The sequence below is a fragment of the Phoca vitulina genome, unplaced genomic scaffold, assembly GCF_004348235.1.
Source record: "Phoca vitulina isolate PV1807 unplaced genomic scaffold, GSC_HSeal_1.0 scaffold22, whole genome shotgun sequence".
Lineage (NCBI taxonomy): Eukaryota > Metazoa > Chordata > Mammalia > Carnivora > Phocidae > Phoca > Phoca vitulina.
In genome coordinates this window covers 36530968-36558334 of record NW_022589725.1, presented here as the reverse complement: position 1 = coordinate 36558334, position 27367 = coordinate 36530968, and the positions used below count along the sequence as shown (strand labels likewise).

The 27367-nt window shown below is 47.8% G+C and overlaps 1 protein-coding gene across 1 annotated transcript in view; it reads right to left on the bottom strand.

Moving 5' to 3' along the window:
• PYGB (glycogen phosphorylase B) overlaps positions 1–27367 on the bottom strand; it is a 55301-nt gene that overhangs the window by 9366 nt on the left and 18568 nt on the right. Inside the window, exons 3-14 of the mRNA XM_032419305.1 lie at positions 18429–18507; positions 16024–16127; positions 11925–12056; positions 9985–10096; positions 9512–9594; positions 8269–8412; positions 7352–7444; positions 5983–6129; positions 4783–4946; positions 3794–3908; positions 2503–2604; positions 1655–1802 (exon numbers count right to left, since the gene is read on the bottom strand). Coding sequence (XP_032275196.1) covers positions 1655–1802; positions 2503–2604; positions 3794–3908; positions 4783–4946; positions 5983–6129; positions 7352–7444; positions 8269–8412; positions 9512–9594; positions 9985–10096; positions 11925–12056; positions 16024–16127; positions 18429–18507 — 1423 coding nt within the window. The remainder of the gene's footprint in view (positions 1–1654; positions 1803–2502; positions 2605–3793; positions 3909–4782; positions 4947–5982; positions 6130–7351; positions 7445–8268; positions 8413–9511; positions 9595–9984; positions 10097–11924; positions 12057–16023; positions 16128–18428; positions 18508–27367) is intronic.

The window sequence follows — 27367 nt, the reverse complement described above, 5'->3', positions numbered from 1 at the left end:
GTAAGAATCTCCAACCTGGGATGGCCGCCAGCTCGGAAGAGTCTGCAGAGCCGAAACTGAGGTCCCGAGGGGAGGGCAGGACACGGGAGCGCATGAAATGAGAACTGGCAGGACACAGGAGCGAAAGGACACCAAGGGGGAGGCGAGACAGAAAAAGGACCCACACACACACAGGATGGAAACAAGAAAAGCAGACAACACAGCAGAAAAGGAAAGATCTTTGGAAATGTTCGGAGAGAACTCAAGAGACAAGAAGAAGATAGGTAGAAGGAAGCCAGCACACACCTCGCTGGAGTCTGGGAGGGAAAAAAACCAAAACAGTGGCACCAAACAAATGTTTTAAATACACTTCAAGAGACCTTCCTAGAAATAATACAAGACCTCAGTGAATGCATTCGGGATGCCCTGAGCTTCCAGGGAAAACTGACCCACAACGTTCAGCACCAAGACCCAGCCCAGTGTGATCAGCACAGGCCCTCAGGACACCACGACACGCCAACGCCCCCCGCCCCCCCCACTCCGGACAGTGCAGGATGGACCTCCAAGATGCTCCAGGAAAGAAAGTGAAGCCAAGAACGTCACCTGCAAACAGTCCTATGTGTTCTGAACAAGCAAGAACTCACAGCTGACGCGCATGGCTGTCCTGAACGGGCGGGAAGCCCGGGGGGGAAGGGCGGAGCAGGACGTTGTCACAGAAAGCCTGGTGGGGGGGGCACCGAGCGTGGTCGTGCGGAGGCGGGGAGCGGCCGGCGGTCCGCTGTGACCAGGGAGAAAGCGCGCCTGCGCCGGCCAGGGAGCTGCTGGGCGAATGGCACAAGCCCCAGCGGCCTGCCTGGCGGAAGAGCTGGGCTTGCAGGTCGGCCCGGGCAGCTAGCAAGGCCAGAGGCGCGCGCACCGGGGAGCCCACGGGCCCACGCAGACAGACTGGGACAGGCGGGCAGAAGGGCAGTGACGTCACAGCTGCTCACAGACGGGGGACTGACAGGATGCTCCCCGCAGAGGCCCAGGGACAAAGAAAAGGCAGAAAATCACAACCACGGAAGAAAACCATGGCAAACAAGATGCGGTCTCTGTGAACTGTGGTTTCTGGCCAGGGAGGCCAGGGAGGCGCTGTGGAGCGCCTCCTTCGGCCACACACACAGGCGGGCCCTGGCGGGGAACTTTCCAGGAGGATCGGCGCCAGAAGCGTCAGAACTCTCAACCATGAACGTCGTCTGTCCTGTTACTTAACTGTCTCATAAGTGAGCGGCTTCCTCACCTGACCTCTGTGTCCTGAGTAGAGTATTAGTGGTTCCTTGGTTTTCAAAATTAAGAGTCACCGTATTAAATTACAAAATTCTAAAATCTAAGTTTTTCCTTAAGGCTTTATTATATTTATAAACCTAGCAAATATTCATATTTACTTTTAGGGGCTCTTTGATTCATGTTTGCTCCCACAACTGAACACTGCTTAAGCGGTTTAAGGGACGTGTGTAAGTTTAACATGTACTATTTTATTTTTGGTAAATATACTTTAAATGTCTAACAAGTAAAATCTTTCCAAATAACTCACGACAAGTCTAGCAGATAACAACCAAGTCTGAACGCAACACTAAACTGAGCCATCAGCCAGCCCGTGAGTCCGTGAGGCGCGGCGAGGGCCCCAGGCACTCACGGTTGTACAGGGTGATGATGTGCAGGCAGTTCAGCAGCTGCCGCTTGTACTCGTGGATCCTCTTCACGTGCACGTCGAACATGGAGGAAGGGTTGATTTTCACCTTATATTCCTTCTCCAGCAAGGCAGAGAACTTCAGCTTGTTTTCCTGGGGCGAAAAAAGGACAAGGATGGTCAAACCCCAGAGTCCCCATGGTCTGACTGAGGCCCCGGCCTTCCAGCCATGCAGCAGGGCAGGGGCTCCGGCAGGCCTTCTGAGGATGGGGGGTGGGGGAGCAGGGTGCTGAAGGTGGGCACACACCCGGAACGGCAGAAATAAACGGAAAACTAGACCAAAAAGCAAACCTACACAGAAGCAGAAGGGTAAGAAAAGTAGAACAAATGGCAGTTGTGAGTGTGGTGTCAAAGGATACAGAGGGGGGCAGGCAGGGAGAGAAAACTCAAGATGAAGGACTCTTTCTGGGCCCTAAGACCATGTGGCAGCCCGGCAGACAGGCAGGCTTGGGAGGGGCCATGTTCTTGGTCATGGCGGCCACCTGTCAGGTTTGGAGGGCTCCAGGGGCCCCGGCCTGTCTGCCTGTGAGGCTGGCTGCCCTGGGGAGAGGCTCTCACGCAACCAAGCAGCATGCCACATGCAGGGACGCCAGGACTGGATGGACTTTCAGCACGCCTCCTGTGGATGAGCTCTTCCTGCAGAACTTGGAGCAATGCATACCTGGGCTGCTCTGGGGTCTGCACCCGCCTGCCCACCTGCTGGTGACCTGAGGACTGAGCGGGGTGGATGGACTAGGCGGCCGCTGGGTCTGACACCCAGATCATGCAGGACGGCTGTCCCACACTGGGCCTACCTGCTTGACCTTGGCCACATCCCTGATGAGTGCCTCGTCATCAACCAATGGCAACAGCTTCTTCAGTTGGCTCAGGTCAGTCAGGAAACCCTCCCCAATTTTCTGTAGAATTGTAAAGGGACACATGGTTTCTGCTCGCTGTGAGACCCATCCTCCTGGAGACTGTCCTCCCATTTTGTCATCCCTGCCTCTGCTTTCCTCCCTGGATCTGCTTCAGCTTGGCCCCAGGCCTGCTTCTCTCTCACAACACCCAGCTATCAAAAACACCCCCACACCATGGCTGCAACCAACCACCATGGGCAGCCCCACCCCAGGCTCCCTCTCAATCAGACCTGGGTTTGCTCCCAACCAGGACGTCGCAGTCGCAGTCGCAGTCTGGTCAAGCTCAAATATCCACAACAATCGTGCAAGCCTCCCTTGTCCCCTTCACAGACACGTCCCAAACCTGGGGGCCAACCATGGCCTAGCAGCTCCTCACCCATTCCCAAGGCCCTGCACCCTCCAGCCACTTCCTGGTCCGGACCTCTCTGCACTACAGCAGGGCGGTCAGTCTGAGCGCACCTCTCATCAAGTACCCCGCTAAGTCTCCCTGTTGCTAACTTAGGATCACGAGGAAAACTCCCAGCCTGTCCTCCCTCTGCCTGCCTCACCGGGCACTGAGCCCTGCCGGCCTTCCAGCTCCCGGGGGGCCATGCCCCTCACTGAAGGAGCAGAGAGTCAGTGCTCCTGGCTCCCTCCCGTAGCCCTTCGGATCTGTGCTCTGCTGTCCCTTTTCCAGGGAAGCCTTCCCTGACACATGCAGCCCAGACAGGCAGTGTCCCCATAGCAGGCCCTCACCAGGCACCACCCGGGCACAGGTCTTCTTTGTGATTTCCCAGCTAGCACAGCACCCGGGGTGTAAAAGCACCCATTTCCTCCTTCCTTCCTGCACGAGCACATGAACAATCAGTTTAACACCGCGTCTCTGCCTCACCAAACCTCGTCAGTGGGCCTGTGGCTTCCGCTCAGCCGGGTGGCCCCACCCCGGTCCTCCCCGAAGCCCAGGACCTCACTTCTGAAACTCCTGCACAAGCCGCTGGGGCTGCTGGGGCCGCTGACCGCTCAGCCTGGCCCAGCACTCCCACGTCTGACCCCACACGTCCCCAGCCTGGAGCCGCTGCTGGTCAACACACAAAGGAGCGATCACTCCCCGCTCGGCACCTGCTGGCGATGGGCCTGAGGCCTTTGGGCAGCAGCCGAGGCTCTAACTGTGCCCACAGCTCCCTGGGGACTCAGAGGCAGTGGGTCTCACCTCCGCGATGGTGCCGGCCAGCCCCGGGTTACACAGCAGCAGCCACCGTCGGGGTGTGATGCCATTTGTCTTATTCTGGAACTTCTCTGGCTCCAGCTCATAAAAGTCCTTAAAGCTGAAACAGAAAACAGGCAAGTATCACAAGCCCTATGTTTTGAATAAGGTGAGCAAAAGAACATAAGGAAATCCCCCGGAAGATCACGAAGCTCAGTTTTTCTGTTCTGTTTTCTAAAGAGCACAGAGCGTCAGCGTTACCGCACGCCCTGACAACGCTGGGCACGGGTGCTTTTCAAAGCACTGCACATTCGGCCACAGAGCGCTCACCACACGGGGTGGAACCCGGCCATCTTCCACGGTGACTGTGACATTGGAGAGGGTACAGGTTGTAGAGCTTGAAAACCGGGGTTTAGTTTCCTCATCTGTAAAATGGGGACACACCCCACTGACAGGCTTGCTGCAGGGACTAAAGACTATTACACACAAAGCCCTCGGGCCGGCACCAGAAACACAGAAGCCTCCACACGGACAGACCCGGTGTGGGGTCTACCTGGTGCTCACGCAGGTGCTCCACACACACCTGGGTTGAGGATGGAGGGAAGGAGTTCCAAGATCACGTCCCACCAAGAGACGGAGAGGGAGCACGAGATCTGACCTAAGGATTCCTCCTTCCTCTCGCTGATGAGCCCTGGCTCTTCTGGCCCTAACCTCCATGCTGTCTAGGTATGGGACACCTGTCCCCAAGTGGGGCACTCCAGCGCTTGGTCAGCAGCAGATGGCTCCAGGAGAGAGCCAGAAAAGAGGAAGGCACTGGTGACAAGAAGCCTCAGCACCTCACCACCACCCGCTGAGTCGGAGCCCCCGGCGGCTGTGCCCTGAGCAGTTCAGTCAGTGCCCATGAGGGCAGCAGGCCCCACCACCATGGGTATGGCTGCTAACAGTCCCAGAGGCAGATCCGGGGTCAGCTCAGGGCAAATGCTGGCCCCACTCACACTGATTGCTTCACAATCTCCGAGTGGATCCTCGCCACGCCGTTGACAGCATGGGACCCGATCACACACAGGTGGGCCATGTTAATCCGCTTGCAGTCCCCTTCCTCGATCACAGACATCCTCCGCAGGCGGTCCACGTCCCCAGGGAACAGGGCGGCCACGTGCTGTTGCCAAGACAGAGAGCCGTGAGCAGGAGGCCCAGGGGCCCCCGGGGGAGATTCCAGCTCCTCCAAGGAAATCCCGGAGTTGCTGCAGCCCAGACCTGCATTTCAGCTCCCAGGACGCACCTCCCAGAGCCCCGAGTGCAGAAGGAAGCTCCTCCATGCCGCACCGCCCAGGGAACGGCCTGCGCTGGCTGGAGGACCCGGCAAACCTGTCCTGCCAGGGGCAGACAGTCGGAGAACCTTGGTGCTGAGGTGTGCCACGGGACTCATGAGGACAAGATGAGAGTGCTGCCCTCCTGGCCTAGGCAGGGTCTAGCCAGTCTGACCAGTTGGGAACGACTACTTTTTCACCAGAAGGTTAAAAAACTGAACTACAGGGGTCCCTGGCTGGCTCAGTAAGTTAAGTGTCTGCCTTCGGCTCAGGTTGTGATCCTGGGGTCCTGGGATTGAGCCCCATGTTGAGCCCCAGTCGGGCTCCGCGCTCAATGGGGAGTCTGCTCCTCTCTCTCCCCCTCTGCCCCTCCCCTCACTCGTGCTCTCTCTCAAATTAATAAAAAAATCTTAAAAAAAAAAAAAAAGAGAACTACAAACACACCTGGATTCTAAGTTGCCCTTTTCGTGCACCATTCTTCTCTCCGCAGGTAACAGAGAAAAGACAAATGCTGCTTTGTTTCCAAATCATCCAAATGCCACTATGATGTCCCAGGACAAAGACATTTCAGGAACAGACACATCTGAGCCCCACTCGGGAATGGGAATGTTTTAAAAAGACCTGAATCCATGACTCCCACATACACTGCAGAGCTCTAGGTGTGGGGACTAGGCATCACCTCTGCTGGGTGACAGCCCCTGGACCCCAAAGTCCTCTGCTGGGCAGAGGCTATTCAAGAAATAAGGCCCCTGTCCCAGGCCAGATCATTCCATGTGGAGGACAGGAGGGCCCTCCACCTCTGCCCACCACCTCCATCCCTGACCACGACAGGAGGGGTGGTCACGCAGCAACCCCCAAGCTCCCACCCACATCCCTGCTGCTCACATCCAGGTGCCTCTGGTTGATGGCGTAGATGATCTCCAGGTGCCGTGGCAGGAGCTTCTCAAACATGGACACAGGCCAGCGCTCTAAGGCCTCGGGTAACACGGTGTGGTTGGTGTACGCACAGGTCTTCTTTGTGATTTCCCAGGCCTAGAACATTCCAACGTGTTTTGTTTAGAAACAGTTCTTCTACCAGATGCCTAAGCAAGGGGCAAGTCCAGGATCAAAGGGAGATGTTTGCATCCCACCAGAAAGGGGCCCAGTCAGCTAGCTGCACGTCTCTGCTCTCTGGGGCCTGTCTAGAACCTCAAAACCCACAAGTGAGCCCCATGCCCTTCACATTTCAGACATGACCACGTACATTCTACTTCCTGACAGAGCACACACACAGATATGAGTAAGGCTTACCTCACCACCTGGCATCATTCACTGACTCACTTTTCTTCTGTAAACTATTTTTTATTGGTGAACAAAGCAGAACACCAATTTTCTACTTTATTTCCACCCAACTGATCTCACACCCAGTCCAAGAACACTGGGAACCTGTGTGACCTCCCTCCACTGGCCAGAAGCGGACGGGATCATGGGGTGGGGGGCGCCCAGCCCCATCTGGAAGTGCACCCCAAACCAGAGAGGGGCTCTGGGTTCTACAAAACGATTTAAAAGTTGTTCTACAGTTTTACATGTTGATTTAAACTAGATTAAGAAAATCTATACAAGTATCTAGGACCAAATGAGTCAGAACAAACTTATAAAAATGTAAACAATGTGTTTCTTTATACTTAATACTTCTGGGGGTTTTGTCACAATTCTAAGATGAGAAAAATGTATGTGAGAAGCTCTAAGAAGTGTCAGGATCCTTTTCCTGTCTTCTAGAAAATTATTCTTGTGTGCCTTTGCACCACTGCCCCACCCACGGTGTCCTGGTCCCTTGGGAGAAACCCCAGACCCCCTCCCGGAATGTCCTCCTCCCCACGGCTCTGTCTTCTCAGGGACAATGTCCCTTTCTCCCCAGGCCACAGGGGAAAGGCCCTCCTCAGCATCCTAGGGGCATCTCAGTACTCACCACTGTTGTTGGGACAGGCCTGAAGGTGAAGTGGATAACGACACCCCACGTGCCCAGGTCTGTGGGGAATACTGTCACCCCATGTGCCCAGGTCTGTGGGGACACCATCACCCCATGTACCCAGGTGTCTGCAGGGGACACCGTCACCCACATGCAGGTCTGGGGGGGATACCATAACCCCATGTGCCCAGGTCTGTGGGGAACACCATCACTCTGTATGTCCAGCTCTGACAGGGAGAGTGTCACCTCACATGCCCATGACTGTGGGGACACCATCACCCCATGTTCCCAGCCTTCGGCGCTCACCTTGTCCCAGTCCACTTTCTCCACGTCCACCAGTATCCGCATGAGCTCAGGGATGGCAAGGGCTGGGTGGGTGTCGTTCAGCTGGATGGCAACCTGCAGTTTACACAGGGCAATCCCCCTCAATCCCCTTGCCTGCATGGGTGCCACCATGGTCAGTGTGTACAGAATGCGGGTCTCAGCCGCCCACCCCTAAGGAGCCTGGTCGATAGGGCCGACAACGGGAGCTGAAAGCATGGCAGAGGTGCTGAGCCCAGCATGACAACCAGCCAAGGAGCAGGGAGTACAACAGGGCCACAGGGGCCACAGGGAGGGGCCAGGAAGACCCCGTAGGCGAGCTCCTCAGCAGGACCTTCAGCCCGCCTCCAAGGCCCTCCTCATGCTCTCCACAGCTCCCCCTGACCCAGAATGTTCCTCCAACTAGGGTATGTTGGCCTTATTTAAAATCACGGAACCCTGGACGCCTGGGTGGCTCAGTCGTTAAGTGTCTGCCTTCGGCTCAGGTCATGATCCCAGGGTCCTGGGATCGAGTCCCACATCGGGCTCCCTGCTCAGCAGGGAGTCTGCTTCTCCCTCTCCCACTCCCCTTGCTTGTGTTCCTGCTCTTGCTATCTCTGTCTCTTTCAAATAAATAAATAAAATTAAAAAAAAAAAAAAAATCACGGAACCCAGCCTGCCAAATGCATCACCATTTGCCCACGGGAACCTTTTACAGTGTCCCTTGCTGCTCCTAAGGATGCCTTGTGTGGCCCTAATCAGGGAGGAGGAGCCCGGCCCCTAATGACAAGGAGACCAGGATAAGGGGGGGCTGCTGTCCTGCCCATCCCCCTACCTACCCAAGGCCCAGCCTTGAGGAAGAAATCGACCCTGGGAACGTCCTGCCTTCCTGCACTGGGTTCAAGGCCCATCCACAAACCAACCTTGTCTGGGAACGTCTCGAAACAGGTTCTCACTGGGTCCCGGCAGCCGAACTTGGAGGACTTAAAGCGTCGAATGATGTCCTGGAGGGTGGCAGCCACCACAAAGTACTCCTGCTTCAGGCGAAGCTCCTTCCCCTCGAAGAACTGCAGACAGGGACAGCGCTAGCACCGACAACAGCCAGCAGGGCCGCCGCAGGCCCTCGAAGGACCCCCCACCCCGGGACCCAAGAAGGGCAGGAGGCCGAGGGATCCTGCTCCAGGGACTGCAGGGGCACACGTGTGCATGGAATGGGAGCCTGTGGGGGCCAGCACAGTGCTGACGCCTCTGTCCCCACCATCCCGAGCCCCAGTCAGGTAATCTGCAGCTCAGGGGCACAGGCGTTAGGTGACGATGGCCTACCCTGCATGTGATCTTCAGACAGGGAGGCAGCCAGCACAGGGCCACACTGCCCTGTGTGAGGACACCAAGCACGCAGGTCTCGTTCCTTAACAGCCAGAGCCACTCAGAAGCACAAGCTCCAAAGCATCAGGGTTCGTGGCGGGGGAGGTGAGGATGGGTGGGTTTGGCTGTGAGCCTTTCAGCACCAATGCCCTTTGCTGCTAATGTGCACACACTACTCTGATTAAATAGAAAACACACAACCCACTCAGGCAAATTCCAAGGGCTCTTGTCTGGCAACAGTAACAAAGCCAGTGGACACTAAAGTTGGTGGCAATGGAGACTGTGGTTGTGACTCCATCTAGTGGGTGGGGGCACATACTAAAAGCTTTTCAAACCATGACTGGCATAGGTCTCAAGGCATCACTGACAAACAGGGACTGCTGTCCCCACTTGAGAAATGGGTCACACAACTCTCGGGGAAGCGGCATCACGTGGCAGGAGAGCAGGGGCCGGCTGCACGTGAGGTCTGACAAGCTCGCACATCCCCCACACGTTGCCCTGCATGTGGCCCCCTAGAGAGTCAGCTTGGAGCCAGCCCTCAGACTGCAGACGTGTGAGAAGAGCCCACAGCCCTCCCGAAGCGTCCCCTTAGGGAGAGGGCAAGGGGAAGATGCTAACAGGCGCACTTGGACTTGTGGGGCTTCATCAAGCATGCAGCGCCATCCTCACTCCAAGGAGCCACATGAGGGCCACTGGTGGCCACTTATGTGGTCTCACCTGAGAACTGTGGTCCTTCTAGAGAGCCCCAGCCTCCCTGTGCACTTTCCTAGCAGATGAGAACCAACCACGTGAGCTACTCACATTATCATTTGGATACAGGACTCTGGAGATGTTCTCGGCCAGGTTCCTGTCCAGGACTGCCTCGATGTAGCCACCCACATTAACTGTGCATAGAGACGGTAAGGTCAGGACCCGTGTGCCTTTCCTTGACTCCCCATGTGCCCTCTGCCCACAATTTCTCACTCACTTCCCTGAACCATGTGAGGGGCATTCCGGGACAGGAGGTGCCCCCAGAGCCACGGTCTCACTGCGCCCTCACACACCCTACAGGGCCCCAGGCCCCTCGCTCCTTCCTGAAGGTGCAGGGTCCCAGGAGCACTGGCTTTGCTTGTGGGTGCTCCCTGGGAGGCCCCAGTGCTCTGAGGAGCCTGCCCTCTGCCCTCCACAGAGGGAGCCTTGTGCTCTCCGCAGCAGGGACAGTGCAGACAGGACAAGAGCTGCACGGGCAAGTCTGGGGGAAGCCACCCAAAAGAGACAAGAGGGGCAGAACGCACAGTCATGGAGCTTGAAGTCGTTGGGTGCCTTGGCAGACCACAGCCTCATAGTGTTGACGGTGTTGTTCCTGTAGCCGGGCACCGGGGTGTCGTAGGGCATGGCCAGCACGACCTGGCCAAGGAGAGATGGTCCGATCAAGTCAGCCCGAGACACAGTCCCCGGTCCCAGCCTCCTCATCCCACCAGCAACATTCTGCTGCCTGCTGGTGGCCAACCTGCTTGCCCTCTGGCTGCTCTCCTCAGCCCCAGACGCCTGCCACTCGCCCTGTGCCAGGGCAGCCCAGGCCAGGAGCACCTGTGGTGGCCCTGCAGGGAAGGTCCTGACCACACTCTTGAGGTCACATCTGTCTTCTCTACATTTACCTTCTTCAACATTGCATTAAGAACTCTTCCCACTCAGCTGCTCAAGGGGCCACTGTGTCAACCTCACTTATGCTCTGTTAGTAGCCACACCTCCTGAGTCCTCGTCCTCTGCCCTCCACACTGTCCCTCTTCTTGCTCGACCCTGCTTGTGCAATTTCAGGACTCAGCTAACTTCTCCACAGATGGCTTCTATTTGTTTCCCAATGTCTGCAGAAGGCCTTGACCTCTAACCCTCAGAGAAACCAAACCAGCCCACACTCTACTCACAACAGAAAATGCAGGGCCTGCTCTCCACCCACAGAGCCTGCCACCCCCAACCCCCCATTCCCCTCTGTCCACAAGTATCTGCTTTACTCTTAGCAAGAACAGGAAGATACACACAAGCCTCAAGGTCACTTCCAACCCTCAGACCTCCAATGGGGCTTCTCACACTCAGGCATGCCCGTGGGGGCTCAGACAGGTTCCCCTATGTGGCTTTATGAGATGAAATCCACTCTTACAGCCAAAAGGACTGCATGATAGCATCGCTAGAGCCTTAGTATCGCCTTTCCCCTCCCCTCCCCCCCTCCCCTGCCTCCTGCTTCCCACAGCCTTGTCCAAGCCAGTGACAAGCCCTGCAAAGCATCCCTAACCACCCCTCCTTCCCTCTCCAGGGCCAGCCCTCCAGGTTAAGGCCCCCACCGCACTCTTCCTGAAATGCCCCCATGGTCTCTGTGCTTCCCTACATACATGATATGCTCATCTTCTACAAGCACATGCACTGGTATAACTGACCCCTTCTCTGTTCTTTCAAATTAAATACAACTTATTATGGCATTTTAGGCCTCCATAACATGGCTCCAGCTAGCTTTAGCCTATGCACCCTGTTTAAAACTTACGCTGCAGAAAACCTGGACAACTCACTTTTCCATGCCCGGCACTTCCCCAGTCTCCTGGGCTCACCTCCCCACATCCAGACGACTGAATCTTGTTCGTTACAGCTATGCCCCCATGAAGGCTCTCCTGCCTCCTCCCTCTGCCCCCAAGACCACCCAGATGTGCACTATCTGTCATCCCAGAGCCTGGACTAGACTGTCCGTGCTCTTGTCCTGGTCCCCTTGTCAATGCCCATGCCCCGTTCTGGGACATCCATCCAGCTCACCACACTGCCCAGGGCTCTGACGGCTCAGCAGTGGTGGGTGATACCCAGGAGACACCACTAAGGCCTGTGCTGTGTGCTGAGTGCACGCATCAAGCGACATGCTGGGGGGCTATCCATGTCCCCCAGGGAATCGGTGCCCTGCCCCTGTCACCACACTGTCCTGCTAGCCAACACCGGCTGGTCTCAACTCCGACACAAGCCCCTGTTAAAGTGCAAAGCCTGGGGCTTCCACGGAGCCTTTCTCACTGTCTGGGCAGCTCCCGACAACATGTAAGAAGCAGGTGTATGAGGACAAAGCCTCCCAGGCTTTCACCTCGAGTCAGGTCGTCTGCGGAAACAGCACGTGTTCCACTCCCGAAGGGAAGCCGGTGGGACAGTGAACTGTGGCAGTCCCTCACTGAGCCCCCCACCTCCCCGGGGGTGCCGGGGTGGCTACCTGGGTGTCCAGCCACTTGACGCCCTCCAGGCTGTGCTCCACCCGCCCGTAGAAGTGCACAGGCAGCATGTACTCCGGCCGGGCCTTCTCCCAGGGGTTGCCGTAGCGCAGCCAGTCATCGGCCTCCTCCACCTGGAAAGGGGCCAGCAGTGAGGGCAGCTCTCGCTGGGGGTGCTGGGGAGACAGGCCCTCAGCCCACACGGACCACACTGTCTAGACGGTGCCGCCCGGCGCTGAAATAAACCACAGCCTGCCTACAAGGCAAAGATTTCCAGTTCTGGTCAAGGCCTCGTGTTCAAAAGTTAACATGTTGGACCCTTAAAGAAACGAACTCAGAAAAATGCATTTAGGTAAAAAGACATTAAGAATCACCCGAATGTAACAATAAAAAGGAATGAAGTCCCGCTGCGTGCTGCAACATGGGTGAACCTCACATACACGCGGAGTCAAAGAAGCTCCCGTAGCGTATGGCTCCATTCACAGGAAATGTCTAGAATAGCCAAATGCATAGAGACAGCAGGTAAATCAGTGGTAATAGCTGTCCAACTTTGTAAATATATTAAAATGTAAATATATTAAAAACCACTTGGTAACTCAATAAAGTTGTTATTTAAAAAAAAAAAAAAGAATCACTGGAGCCCACTGCTTGGAGAACGACACCACAGATTAGTGGGGACCAGGGGCTGGGCTGCCTCTGCCACAGGACTGCCTGGACATGCCGCTGGAAGACACTGCTTTTCTGCTAGGCCTTCCGTAAAGCAGCTTATTTTTCAAAAACTGCACCTGGTAGCATCCAAAATCAGTAAATACACAAAAAAGAATCCCACAAATAAAACTAAAAGTAGCCCCACAGATCTAACAATCTTTGAGTAGAAGCATTTGGTGGGGTTGCAATGGAATAAATTAATTTGGTAAGCAGTGAATAAAGAATTATAAATATAAATTAAAATTTAAACGAGAGCCCTTCTTCAAATTTTTTAAAAAGATCTATTTATTTATTTTAGAGAGGGAAACAGAAAGCGCACACACATGTAGGGGGAGGGGCAGAGAGAGAGAGAATCCTAAGCAGACTCCGCACAAAGCGCGGAACCCAACGTGGGGCTTGATCTCACAACCATGAGATCACGACCAGAGCCAAAACCAAGAGTCGGACACTTAACTGACTGAGCCACCCAGGTGCCCCAGGTGCTCGTTTCTTCTTCAAATTTAACAAGCAACCCTAAGTACAGGCATACCTTGGAGATATTGCAGGTTTGGCTCCAAACCACCAAAATAAGGTGAATATAGCGATAGAGAGTGTCAAATGAATGTTTTGGTTTCCCAGTGCATATGAAAGTTACGTTTACATTACACTGTAGTCTATTAAGTGTCCAACAGCATTATGTCTTAAAAAACAATACCTTGGGGTGCCTGGGTGGCTCAGTCATTAAGCATCTGCCTTTGGCTCAGGTCATGATCCCAGGGTCCTGGGATCGAGCCCCGCATCGGGATCCCTGCTCAGCGGGAAGCCTGCTTCTCCCTCTCCCACTTCCCCACTTGTGTCCCCTCTCTTGCTGTCTCTGTCAAATAAATAAATATCTAAAAAAAAAAACCAACAACAACAAAAAAACCCCACAATACCTTAATTAAGAAATATTGCTACAAAATGCTAACCATCATGAGCTTTCAGCAAGTTATAATCACTGATCACAGATCATGGGAACAATGTAATAATAAAGTTTGCAATATTGTGAGAATTACCAACATGTGACAGAGACATAAAGTGAGCAAATGCTGTTGGAAATACGGGACCAACAAATCTGCTCGATGCAGAGTTGCCACAATCCTTCAAGTTGTAAAAGATGCGGTATGTGAGAAGCACAATAAATTGAAATGCAATAGAACAAGGTGTGCCTGTATGTCACCTTGAGGGTTTTTTTTAAATTTTTATTCTTTAATTTTTATTTATTTTTTATAAAGTAAGCTCTATGCCCAATGTGGGGCTTGAACTCACACCCCAAGATCAAGAGTTGCACGGTCTACCAACTGAGCCAGCCAGGCACCTTGTTTTGTTTTGTTTTTTTTAATGGTTCTTACACAGAAGTAAAAAGTCAAGAAGAGTATCTGGTTGCAGTTTTAGGGAGGTGACGTGGCTGAGGTCATTGCTTCGATACGTGCCTCTGCATCGTACTCCTGGCTGGGCTCTTCTGTCTGGTGCAGGCAGCTGTTCACCACGGGACCAGCCCTGCCTTTTGATCTGGTGCCATGTCCTTGTACATCAGTGAGATTCTCCAACACCAGCGCCTGGCCATCTCCTGCAGACTATGTCCATGAATTGTTTGCAGAAGCAGCATCTCCTCGACTACGGGGGGGGGGGAAGGGGGGAGGCCTCCCAGGGGACCCCCATCTCTGCCCCCATGGCCAACAACACTGCTGTCTGACCACTGTCTGCATTCAATTCTGCTACAGCTAAACTCAATTGAAAACTGGCTCCCATGAAAACAGGGTGGGAGGAGGGTGAGTTTATAACTCACCTATCATCCCACAACTGTCTTTAAGCTGTTATGCAAGATGGCAAGAGGTGGAAGAACGAGAACACCAGAAGAAAGGAATGTCTGTGATCAAGCAAACAAAAGACAACACAAAAATACCTTCCTGCCTATAACCATAACACCAAGTAGGCAAGGAGGGACCTCAGAGTTTCTGTCTTATGAATGCATGTTGCACAGACTGTAAGGAGCGTGAATGGGCCAAAGCACATGGGTGTACAAGGGCTGGGGTGCCTCTGATAGACACACACACATAAGGAACTCTGCATTAAATTACCCAGAATATACCAGGAGCAAAAGTGCAGTTCTCTCTAAGGTTGGAGAGAGTATGTCTGCAAATTAAGCAACAGATACAAATCTGTTTTAAGTTTTCTTTTACTGTTAGCCATACTTTTCTTTGTCAACTTTTTATTATGAGTGTTTTCAAACATACAGAAGTGTTAAAAGAATTGGCAATAAACACTCACGCACCTTCAACTTAGGATCCGTAACTGTTAACATGTTGCTATACTTGATTTATCACATATCCATCCATCAACCCATTCATTTCTTGATGCGTTTCAAAGTCAGTTGCAAACATCTGTACACTTCTCCAGGAACAGCTGAGCATGCACATCATTAAGTACAGTTCATCCTGTGTTTATGTTTGAGGTTAATACATACACAGCGCAATGTATAAGCCTGAAGGATACTCTTCAGTTCTGGCAATTGCACCTGCCTGTGACCCAAGCGCCTCAAGGCACAGGAGCTTTCCATCACCCCAGTCTGTTCATGTTCTGTCCTACTCTCCTGTTACAAACCTTTTAATCCCAACCACAGCCCTACTTTATATGTCACTTTTAGGCCCCAAATTATATTACATAAACTATTCTCCAATCAAGTGGAATAGCTATGCCTTCCATTTTGAAGTCCTGAATGAGGGAAATGGTCCCCCTGCCCAGTGGAGGGCAATGAGGCTGCACTTTGAGATTAGACTCTTTCCACTGATGTGGTCTTGGCCACCTCAATTTGCTGTGGTTTGATGCTTCAGAATCCAAGCCCACTCTCCCTCAGAGCCACGCTGCTTTACAGTCCGGCCTCTAAGGACACTCAGGACACTGTCCCGTCACTGGCCATCAGGGAGTGAAGGCAGAAGGCGGGAACAAAACCTATGATAACACTGTTTCTCCACCTACTGTGTGTCAATTGTCCCACTGAGGGTGAACCAGAGGGGCCGCCTCTGCTCCACATTGAGGTACAACAGGGAACCAGCACAGCATGTGGTGGCCTCAACTCCTGTGCTCCTGTAAGACCGGCTAGGCCCTGGGTCCCTCCCCAACAAGTTTCGCAGGCTCCCGAAGTTGTGTGCAATGAGCTCACACAGAACATCAGCCTCTGGCAGCCCACAGAGAACTCTAAGGGAAACACCGAGGTCACAGGATAGCCCTGACCTGTCACACCTCTGCTTTGCCCTGGACTGGCAGATAATCCCTCCAGAAAGGAGATCAACATAGAAAAGGCTGAACTGAAAGTGCCTGTTTTCTTGTGTACATGAGAGCTGGAAACAAGTGAAGAAATGGAGTCTCACTCACCTGCCAGCCATCGACAATCTTCTGGTTAAAAATCCCAAACTCATAGCGGATTCCATAGCCATATGCTGCCAGGCCCAACGTGGCCATCGAGTCAAGGAAGCACGCTGAAAATTCCAAACACAAAGCACTTCTTGGGATCAGAGACAATCAGCAGCTTCGAAGCCCACTGGAAGCAAAGCCTAGACACCCACGTTAAGTAGGCCCTGGGACACCAGCCTCTGGGTGGCAGATGGTGATTAAAGGCTGACCCGTCAGCTTCAGATTTCATGAAAGGGAAACAGCCCCCTCCCCATCCCCTCAGCTTGAGAGCCGGGGGGGCCGGGCCAAGAGGGTGTTCGGCGTGGGGGTGGGGGAGGTGGCGAGGGCAGAAGTGAGGCACCCCACAGACAGCCCCCTCTAGCTTGGCATGCCTCTGAGCACATAGTGCCAACTGCCAGCTTTGTCCTAGAGCCTCATGCAGGCTGAAGGCCACAACAGCTCTACACATTCTACTTAAAATCCAAGTTGTTTGGACAGTAACACCACAAAATAGCTGTACACACCAGTGAAGGCGGCACAGGGATGGGGCTGGGAATGGACGGACATCTTGCCATCTATAAGGACTCAAACACCCAAGAGCCAAAGTTCCCCAAGGCCCCCAGGAAGGTGGCTGAACAGCACGTCACCATAAGGAGCCTTTGTCCCAATCAAAATGTCTTGAAGAAAAAAAAAAAAGTTTTAAAGATTTATTTATTTGATAAAGTGACAGAGAGCCGAGGGGGTGGAGGCAGAGGGAGAGGGAGAGATAGTATTAAGCAGACTCCTCGCTGAGCATGGAGCCAGATGCAGGGCTTGATCCCATGACCCTGAGATCATGACCTGAGCCGAAATCAAGAGTCAGACACTTAACTGACTGAGCCACCTAGGCTCCCCGAAAAAAACCAATGTTTTAAAATAAGATCCAGAAGGCAGCCTTACTAAACTTCTAGATTAAAAAGAAAAAAAAGTCCTTAAGGAGACCGAGGGGTCTGGAGCCTTCCTTGAGCTTGGTGAAATGGGTGCTGTTTTACTGACTGGGAAGATGGCTACGACCAGGAGAAGGCTACTGAGGGTGAAGGGGGCTGCAGGGGGCTACGCCCTAGGGGCTTACAGCACACAGGGGCTGCGTGCTGCCCGCCAGAGGGGCACCATGATTCCTTCTGTGGGGGAAGTAAGGTTCAGCTTCCTGTGTGGGATGATCTCATGGCATAAACTAAAGGAGAGCATCTGAGAGCAGGTGTAGGGGCCGCACCGGCTTTTCCCCCCGAAGAGGCGGAGGCGGGGCAGGCCTTGCAGCTGTCCCCTTACACAGAGCCAGGTGCTGTTTCATTTGGGAGAATCATATGCTGCTTTTGTAGTTACTGAAGAATTTAACTTCAGATTGGAAAACATAAACACATACACATACTCAGATAAATTTTAAGGGGTTTGATTCCTTTACAAAATGACAACTCTCAAAAGGGGCAATAATGCAAAGTGGTAGGGGCCTGAACCCATCCTCCCGTGCCCCCCACACCAGGGCAACATAAAACTTGACTTAACTCTGTTCCAGAAACACTGCCCAAGAGCCTTGAAGCACACAGCAAAATCAAATTTCACGGTGACAGTGATTTCCACTTCTAAGTTCTTGGTTTTTTTTTTTTTTTTATTTATTTAGTAATCTCTATACCCAATGTGGGGCTCGAACTCATGACCCTGAGATCAAGAGCCACATGTTCTTCCAACTGAGCCCACCAGGCACCCCTCCACTTCTAAGTCCTTCACTCAGCTCCCTTTGCCCTGAAAGGCTAGCAAAAATAACTCAAACAGGAAAAACAAAACAAAAGTGGATATGCTCTCAAACAGAATGGCCCAAGGGAGCAATATCCCAAAAGGAATGACTCTGCTATTTTGGGGCAATCTGTTTACTACAGTAAAGCAGGAATGGATCGCCAGTGGGGCTGCATTCATAAATTGTGTGTGTGTGCGCACATGCACATGTGTATGTACCTGGGTTTATGTGTGTGCAGATGTGTGCATGCACAGATGTGTTTGTGTGTGTGCGTGCATGTATGTGTGCTGCCTATGTGCATGCATGTGTGTGTCTATCCATCTTTCTCCCAATTACTGTCTGTGGAAGTGGTCAGTGTATTGGAAACCACCCCCCAGCGCCAGCTACCCAACACCAGCAAGCCTGGTCTTCATGATAATTAGGAAGTATCCTTGTGTGAAGGGAAACATAATGTTTTGCATTTTATTCCACTTGGATGACACTCTCCCATCCACTCAGGTCAATTTACCCCGACAAACCGCTGTTGGGAGCACAGGTGACCTCACCCTCACCAGGTGATCAGCGACCAGGGCACCATATCAGGAGAGACCATGCCCTAGTCAGACGGCGGGGTTACCTGCCAGCCTCCCCAAGCCTCCATTCCCGAGGCCAGCGTCCTCTTCTATTTCCTCCAGTTCTTCCAAGTCCAACCCCAACTGTGAATAAAAACAGAGGCAACACTTCAATATTACTTAGTATCTTCGCACGCAACAGGTAGAAAGATATTAAGTCTCGTCAGTTTATATCAATCAAAGGTTAGAGTTGGCTTTTAGACTTGAAAATCTGATATTAAAATCTGGCATTTAATCAATGCACGATGATGAAATTTCCAGGTATTTCAAAAGCTGCCAAACTACGGGGGCGCCTGGGTGGCTCAGTCGTTGGGCGTCTGCCTTCGGCTCGGGTCATAATCCCAGGGTCCTGGGATTGAGCCCCGCATCGGGCTCCCTGCTTGGTGGGCAGCCTGCTTCTCCCTCTCCCACTCCCCCTGCTTGCGCTCCCTCTCTCACTGTGTCTCTCTCTGTCAAATGTATGGATGAAATCTTTAAAAAAAAAAAAAAAAGCTGCCAAACTACGTAAGAATTAATAATCAAAATGAAGCTTGGTTTAACAGCCAAAGATACTTATTGCCAGGTTACTATCCTACATATAGTGAACAGATTATAACACGTATCCTAAAAATGAAACCAGTGGTTTCAGTAATTCTCTAATTTCATATGGTCTCATGAAATTTATGTGACTTGTTTACTAATTATTTAACTGGCTATATTTATTATTTGCCTCTCTGAAGTGGTCTCTTCTCTATGCTTAGCTGTGGAGAATCTGTTCTGCCAGGCTTTTAGCATATTCACAAAGTTGTGCAACCACCACTAATTCCAGTACTTCACCGCACACACAGGTCAGTTTCTGGGTTTTCACACTGATGTGGGAGTCAGCGAGGTGTATCTGTACGATGTGAGCTTGGGGTCCTTCTGCTCTGCCATCTTCCCTGGGACTCGGATGTGACATCTTTTTAAACTAAAACCTAAAAGCATCTTTCCTGTGGCATCCCAACTGCATTCAAGCAATCTAGTGAAATGTTAAAAATCAGAAAGAAAGCAACAAAGTACCAACTTCTTCACCTGACTGGAAATCATCCCACAATGGTTTAGATGGGTAACTGTTCCAGTAATCTGACTTCAGTGTGTTAAACTTCACAAACGGCTCACACTAATTATCTTGATGAGTGTGTTTTAAACTTTTTGGCTTCAGAAGGACTTCAAGAGCTATTCTTTAATGGAATTATATCTATCAGTATTTATCAAGTTAGAAACTTAAAATAAATTAATGTTTTTTAAGTATATATGAATTCATTTTAAACTAATAAACCCATTAATATTAACATAAACAACACAATTTAATGAGAGTTTTTAAAACAAATAAATTTACTGAGAAGAGTAGCAGTGTTTCACATTTTTACAAATCTCTTTAATAAATTTTCTGCTTTAGCAGTCAATCTGTTGAGATATCACACATCATATAGCCCCTGAAAAACTTCACCACATAGTCATGATAGAATAAAAATAAATAGTTCTGACCTAGTAGACCACTTAAAAAGGTCTCAGAGGCCCCAGGGATCTCTGGACCACACTTCGAGAATCTGATAAATTACGAAGGGTAAAAGCAAACTTGTGGAAAAATAAAAACATCAAGGTCATAAAAAGATGGTTTAGTGTCTACTAAGAAAATTGAATGGTATTAACACAAACAGTAATCTGATTCAGAGTAGTATTTCAAAATATTGACTTAACTCCCATAGCAATTTCAAGGAGCATGTTCCACCAAAAATATTTTGGGTATGTGGGGGAGGCAGGATTTACCCAGTAATACACACCGGCTCCAAGTTAAGAAACATGTTTAACTACATTTTCCAAATTTATCTGACTGTGGAACCTCTTATTCATGAAACATTTACTAAAGTCAAAGACCAGCACACTACATAAAGGCAGGCTAAGAGCAGATGTTTTGTTCTTTTCTGTTTTTACCTTGAATGTTGTAGGCACACTTCAGCCTAGGAAGGCAAATTTTGCCATGAGTTTGAGAGTATTCAAAAGAGGCACAAAATAGCTAACTGACAGAAAGTCGAAAATCTTGCTAAAGTGGGCTTCTGAACTGAAGACAGAAAAAGAGCACGACAGAGCACCCTTAACCTGCTTTCTCTTTATTGAGATATAATTCACATCCCATATAAAATTCACCCTTTAAAGCGAACAATTCAATGGTTTTAGCATATTCACAAAGTTGTGCAACCACCACTAATTCCAGTACTTCACCACACACACACAAAAATAAACCCCATACTCACTGGCAATCATTCCCAGTTTCCCTATTCCCTCAGACCTTGACAATCACTCTTCTACTTTCCGTCACTACAGATGTGCCTATTCTCGTCATTTCACATAAATGGAAACATACAAACATAGGGCCTTTTGTATCTGGCTTCTTTCAATTAAAATAATGTTTTCAGGGTTGATCCATGTTGGCGCACACATCAGTACTGCTTATCACTGCGTAGCTTTCCATTGTATGAGCACTCCACATTTTGTTTATCCATTTATCAGCTGAGGGATATTTAGGCTTGTTCCACTTTTGGGCTATTGTGAATAATGCTGCTATGAACATTCATGTACAATTTTATGTGTGGACATATGTTTTCATTTTTCCTGGAACTAAACCTTGGAGTGAAACTGCTGGTTTACACGGTAATTCTATGCTTAACTTTTTGAGTAACTGCCGAACTATTTTCCAAAGTGTGTCCACCATTTTACTTCCTCCCAGCAGTATATGAGGATTCTAATTTCTCCACATCCTAGCCAACACTTGTTCTCTGTCTTTACAATTATAGCCACTCAAGTGGGTGTGAAGCAGTAGCTCATGGTTTTGATTTGCATTCTCTGATGACTAATGATGCTGAGTACCCTTTCACATGTTTTTTGACCATTTGTATACCTTCTTTGGAAAATGTCGATTCAAGTGCTTTGCCCATATTTAAACTAGGCTGTCTGTCTTTTTGTTGTTGAGTTGTAAGAGTTCTTTTTTTAAAAAAAAAGATTTTATTTATTTATTTGAGAGATAGAGCGAGAGAGAGAGAGAGAGCAGGAGAGCACAAGCAGGGGGAAGTGGAAGAGGGAGAGGGAGAAGCAGGCTCCTCGCTGAGCAGGGAACCCGATGTGGGACTAGAGCCCAGGACTCTGAGATCATGACCTGAGCTGAAGGCAGACGCTTAACCAACTGAGCCACCCAGGCACCCCTATAAGAGTTCTTAATATTCTGGATATCAAATCCTGATCAGATTTATTATTTACAAATATTTTCTATTTGTCTTTTCACTTTCTTCATAATATCCTTTGATGCACAGAAGTTTTTACTCTTGTCCAATTTATCTATTTTTTTTCTTGCTTATGCTTTTGATGTCATTTTTAAGATAATCTACTGCCAAATCATGAAGAGTTACCCATATATATATTCTTCTAAGAGTTTTATGGTTTTAGCTCTTATATTTAGGTCTTTGATCCATTCTGACTTAATTTTTATATATAGTGTGAGATAGGGATCCAACTTCATTTATTTGCAATGTAGACATCCAACTGTTCTAGCACCATTTATCAAAAAAACTATTTTTTCTCTATTGAGTGTTTTGGCACCCTTTTCTTTAAAAAGAAAAAAAGCAATTGACTATATATAGGCTACCAAAAGCACAGGTGACAAAAGAAAAAAACTGGACTTCATGAAAATTAAAAACTTTTCCACATCAAAGGACACTATCAACGAAGTGACAAGGTAACCCAGGAAAAAGTATTAGCAAATCATGTATCTGGTAAGGGATTAATATGCAGAATAGAGAACTCCTAAAACTCAACAATAGCAACAAAACAAACAGCTCAATTCAGAAATGGGCAAATGACTTAAACTGACATTTCTCCAGAGAAGATATTTAGATGGCCAATAAGCACAAGAAAAGATGCTTAACAACACTCATCAGTAGATAAATAATATTAAAACCACAATGAGATACTATCTCCCTTAGAATGGCTACTATCAAAAAAGAAAGAAAAAGAACAAGTGTTGGTGAGGATGTGGAGAAATTAGAATTCTTGTGCACTACTGGTAGGGAAGGTGTCACCATTGTGGGAAACAGTATGATGTTTCCTCAAAAAGTTAAACAGAATTACCATGTGATCCAACAATTCCACTTCTAGGTATATACCAAAAAGAATTCAAAGCAGGGTCTTGAAGAGATATTTGTGCACTCACATTCATAAAAGTATTATATTCACAGTAGCTAAAAGGCAGAAGCAATCGAAGTGTCTATAGACAGATGAGTGGATAAACACAGTGTGGTATATACATACAGTATATACATACATTCATAGAATCTTAAAAAGGAGGAAGGAGATTCGGGGCACCTGGGTGGCTCAGTCATTAAGCGTCTGCCTTTGGCTCAGGGCCTGATCCGAGGGTCCTGGGATGGAGCCCCGCATCAGGCTTCTGGCTCCCTGCTCAGCAGCAAGCCTGCTTCTCCCTCTCCCACTCCCGCTGCTTGTGTTCCCTCTCTCGCTGTCTGTCAAATAAATAAATAAAATCTTTAAAAAAAAAAAAAAAAAAAAGGGAAGGAGATTCTGACATATGCTACAACATGGATGAACCTTGAAGATATTAAGCCAGTCAGTCACAAAAAGACAAACATACATTGCGTGATTTCACTTATATGAGGTACCTAGAATATCAAATTCAGAAAGACAGAAAGTAGAATGGTAGCTGTCATGAGCTTGAGGGAGGGGCCTGAGGGAGGGGAGAATGGGGAGTTAGTGTTTAAGGGATATAGAGGCTCAGTTTTGCAAGATGGAAAGGGTTTTAGAGATGGATGGTGGGGAGTATGGTACAATATGAATGCAATTTCTGTTATGTTTATTTTACCACAATTTTGAAAAACTAGGGGAAAAATCAATTGACTCTAAATGTGAGGGTTTATTTCTGGAATCTCAATTCCATTCCATTGTTCTATATGTTTATCGTTATGCCAATACCACACTGTCTTGATGACTATAGCTTCATAGTGAGTTTTAAAATTGGGAAGTGTGAGTCCTTCAACTTTGTTCTTCTTTTTCAAGTATGTTTTAATGATTTCTGATCTGTTGCATTTCATCTGGATTTTAGGATCAGTTCGTCAATCCCTGTAATTTCTTTCAACAATGTTTTATAGTCTTCAGGATGTAAGTCTACATCTCTTTTGGAAATTAATTCCTAAGAATTTTATTCTTTTTGATTCTATTTTAAGTGGAATTGTTTTCTTAATTTCATTTTTGGACTGTTCATTGCAGTTATATAAAAATGCAGTTGATTTCTGTATATTGATCTTACATCCTGCAATGCTGCTGTACTCATTCATTTGTACTAATATATTTTAATTGGTTTCCATTTAAAATCCAGGATTTTCTAGATCATGTCAGCTGCACATAGAGATAGCTTTCCTTCTTCCTTTCCAATCTGGATGCTTGTTATTTCATTTTCTTGCCTAAATATCCGAGCTAAAACCATCAGTATGATGTTGAGTAGAATTGGTGAGAGTAAAATCCTTGGGACAAAGTAGCAGGTTAAATACCAGTTAAATACCAGATGGCTCAGTCAGTTAAGTGGCTGCCTTTGGCTCAGGTCATGATCCTGGGGTCCTGGGATTGAGTCCTACGTCGGGCTCCCTGTTCAGTGGGGAGTCTGCTTCTCTCTCTACCCCTCCCCCCTACTTGTGATCTCTCTCTCTCTCTCAAATAAATAAATAAAATCTTAAAAAAAAAATACCAGCTAGGGACACCAGTCAAATAGAGACTGCAGGACACTCTACAGGACAAACCTAATTTCAACAAATAAACTGCAAGGCAGAAAAGTAAAAAAGAGGAATTTATAGATTAAGAGAGACTTAACAGACGTATCAACCAAGTGCAAATAAGTTTCTGAATAGACTGTTGAAAAATTATAAGGCAATCAACAAGTTTGTCAACTGCCCGAAAATTATTGTCAGTATCTTAGCGGTCAGAACGGTATGACCCTATCTTTAGAGATACCTGTTGAAACAGCAACAAGTGAAATATGCTATTTGATATTAGCTTAAATAATCTGGGAGTAGCATGGGTGTGAGGGAAACAAGAGAGGTCATGAGTGGGGCTTGAAGATAGGTGGAGGCTGGTGATGGGTATATGGAAGGAGTTCATCATAGCAGTCACTCCATTTTTGTACATAATTTAAACTTTCCATGATAAAAAAAAAAAAATACTTAAATGCACCCATGATTGCTCAGTCAGGAGAGAGCTGCTTCTATTAAAGTTCCAGTTTTTAGTGTAACCTGCTCCCCAGAACTACTTTCCAACCCTGTACAATAGTAGTAGCATGTTTCACTTTTCACACTACATTATAAATGCGGGGACCTGGGGGAGGAGGCCCATCTAAGCCCCACATCATCATTTGGTTCCCACTCAAAACATCTGGCACTCCCTCTTATGACTAGAAGGGCCCAGCAACTGTGTACTTGGAGACATTAAAGTTTTGATCATCAGAAAACCTTTCAAATACCAGATTAATAAAAAGCTTAAAAGTGAGTGAAGTATCACACTTTTAAGAAAAAAAATGCACATATAAAAGGATATGTGCTACCCTGCATTTTCTAAGTTTCTATAATTAACACATTGTGTAATAAAAATTATAAACAGATATGGCATATTTATGGTATAAACATTCCCTAAAATCTTTACTATCTGTAAGAATTATATAAAGAGAAAATGTTTCAAAAAATGAAACACTTCCTATAGCAATAAATTCCACTGAAGATCTAGACTTTACATGTTGTGTGGTGCTTACAGATGCATTCTGAGATTCATATTCAGTAAACAGTTCAAATGACAAATCACATACCAGGATAATGTCTATCTTTTTAGATAATTTTTAAATTCTAATTCCAGTATAGTTAACATACAGTGTTATATTAGTTTCAGTGTACAATATAGTGATTCAATAATTAAATACATCACCCAGTGCTCATCACAAGTGCACTCCTTAATCCCCATCACCTAGCTCACCCATCCCCCATCCCTCCCCTCTGTTAACCATCAGTTTGTTCTCTATAGTTAAGAGTCTGTTTCTTGGTTTCTCTCTCTTTCTTCCCTTTGTTTCTTAAATTCCACATATGAGTGAAATCGTATGGTATTTGTCTTTCTCTGCCAGACTTATTTTACTTAGAGTTATACTCTCTAGCTTCACCCATGTTGTTGCAAAAGGCAAGATTAGATTCTTATTTATGGCTGAGTAATATTCTATTGTATATATGTACCACCTCTTCTTTATCCATTCATATATCAGTGGACACTAGGGCTGCTTCCATAATTTGGTTATTGTAAATAATGCTGCTATAAACATAGGGGTGCATGTATCCCTTTGAATTAGTGGTTTTGTATTTTTTTGGGTAAATACCCAATAGCGTGATTACTGGATTGTAGGGTAGTTCTATTTTTAATTTTTTGAGGAACCTCCATACTGTTTTCCAGGGTGGCTGTACCAATTTGCATTCCCACCAACAGTGCAAGAGGGTTCCTTTTTCTTCACATCCTCACCAACACTTGTTTCTTGTGTTTTTTATTTTAGTCATTCTGACAGGTATGAGTTTTGATTTGCATATCCCTGATGATGAATAATGTTGGGCATCTTTTCATGTGTCTGTTGGCCATCTGAATGTCTTCTTTGGAGAAGTGTCTGTTCATTTCTACTGTGCATTTTAAAAATTGGATTGTTTTTTGGGTGCTGAACTGTGTAAGTTCTTTATATTAATTTTCGATACTAACCCTTTATTGGATATGTCATTTGCAAATGTCTTCTCTCATTCTTTAGGTTGCCTTTTGGTTTTGTGATTGTTTCCTTTTCTCTGCAAAAGCTTTTTATTCTGATGTAATCCCAATAGTTTATTTTTGCTTTTATTTCCCTAGCCTCAGGAAACATATTTAGAAAAATGTTGCTATGAAAAAAAAAAGAAAAGAAAAGAAAAATGTTGCTATGGCTAATGTCAGAAACCTTAGTATTTGGTTGAGGTTTTTTGCATCCATATTCATCAGGGATACTGGCCTGTAGTTCTCTTTTTATGTGTATCTTTATCTGGTTTTGGAATCAGGGTAACGTTGGCCTCATAGAATGAATTTGTAAGTTTTCCTTCCTTTTCTATTTTTGGAATAGTTTGAGAAGAATGGGTACTAACTCTTCTTTAAATGTTGGGTAGAATTCACTTGTGAAGCTGTCTGGTCCTGGACTTTTGTTTGTTGGAAGTTTTTTGATTACTGATTTGATTTCTAAAGAAATCAAATTTTCTATTTCTTCCTGCTTCAGTTTTGGTGGGTTATATGTTTCCAGGAATTTATCTATTTCTTCTGGGCTGTCCAATTTGTTGTCATATAGCTTTTAATAATACTCTCTTACGATTATTTGTATTTCTGTGGTGTCAGTTGTTATTTCCCCTTTTTCATTTGTAATTTTATTTATTTGAGTCCTTTCTCTTTGTTTCTTGATGAGTCTGGCTAGAGGTTTATCAATTTTCTTGATGTTTTCAAAGAATGAGCTCCTACTTTCATTTAACTGCTCTGTTTTCTAATTTTTTTTGGCTTCTATATCATTTATTTCTGCTCTCATCTTTATTATTTCCTACCTTCTGCTGGTTTGGGGTTTTATTTGTTCTTTTTCTAACTCCTTTAGGTGCAAGGTTAGGATGTTTGAGACTTTTCTTGCTTCTTGAGGTAGTGTTGTGGTAAAGATGCATGTTGTTGACTTTGATCCTTCTGAATTTGTTGAGACTTGTTTTGTGGCCTAATTAGTATGTGATCTATTCTGGAGAATGTTTCATGTGCACCTGAAAAGAATGTGTATTCTGCTGTTTTAGGATGGAATGTTCTAAATATATCTGTTAAATCCACCTGGTCCAATGTGTCACATTCAAAGCCACAGTTT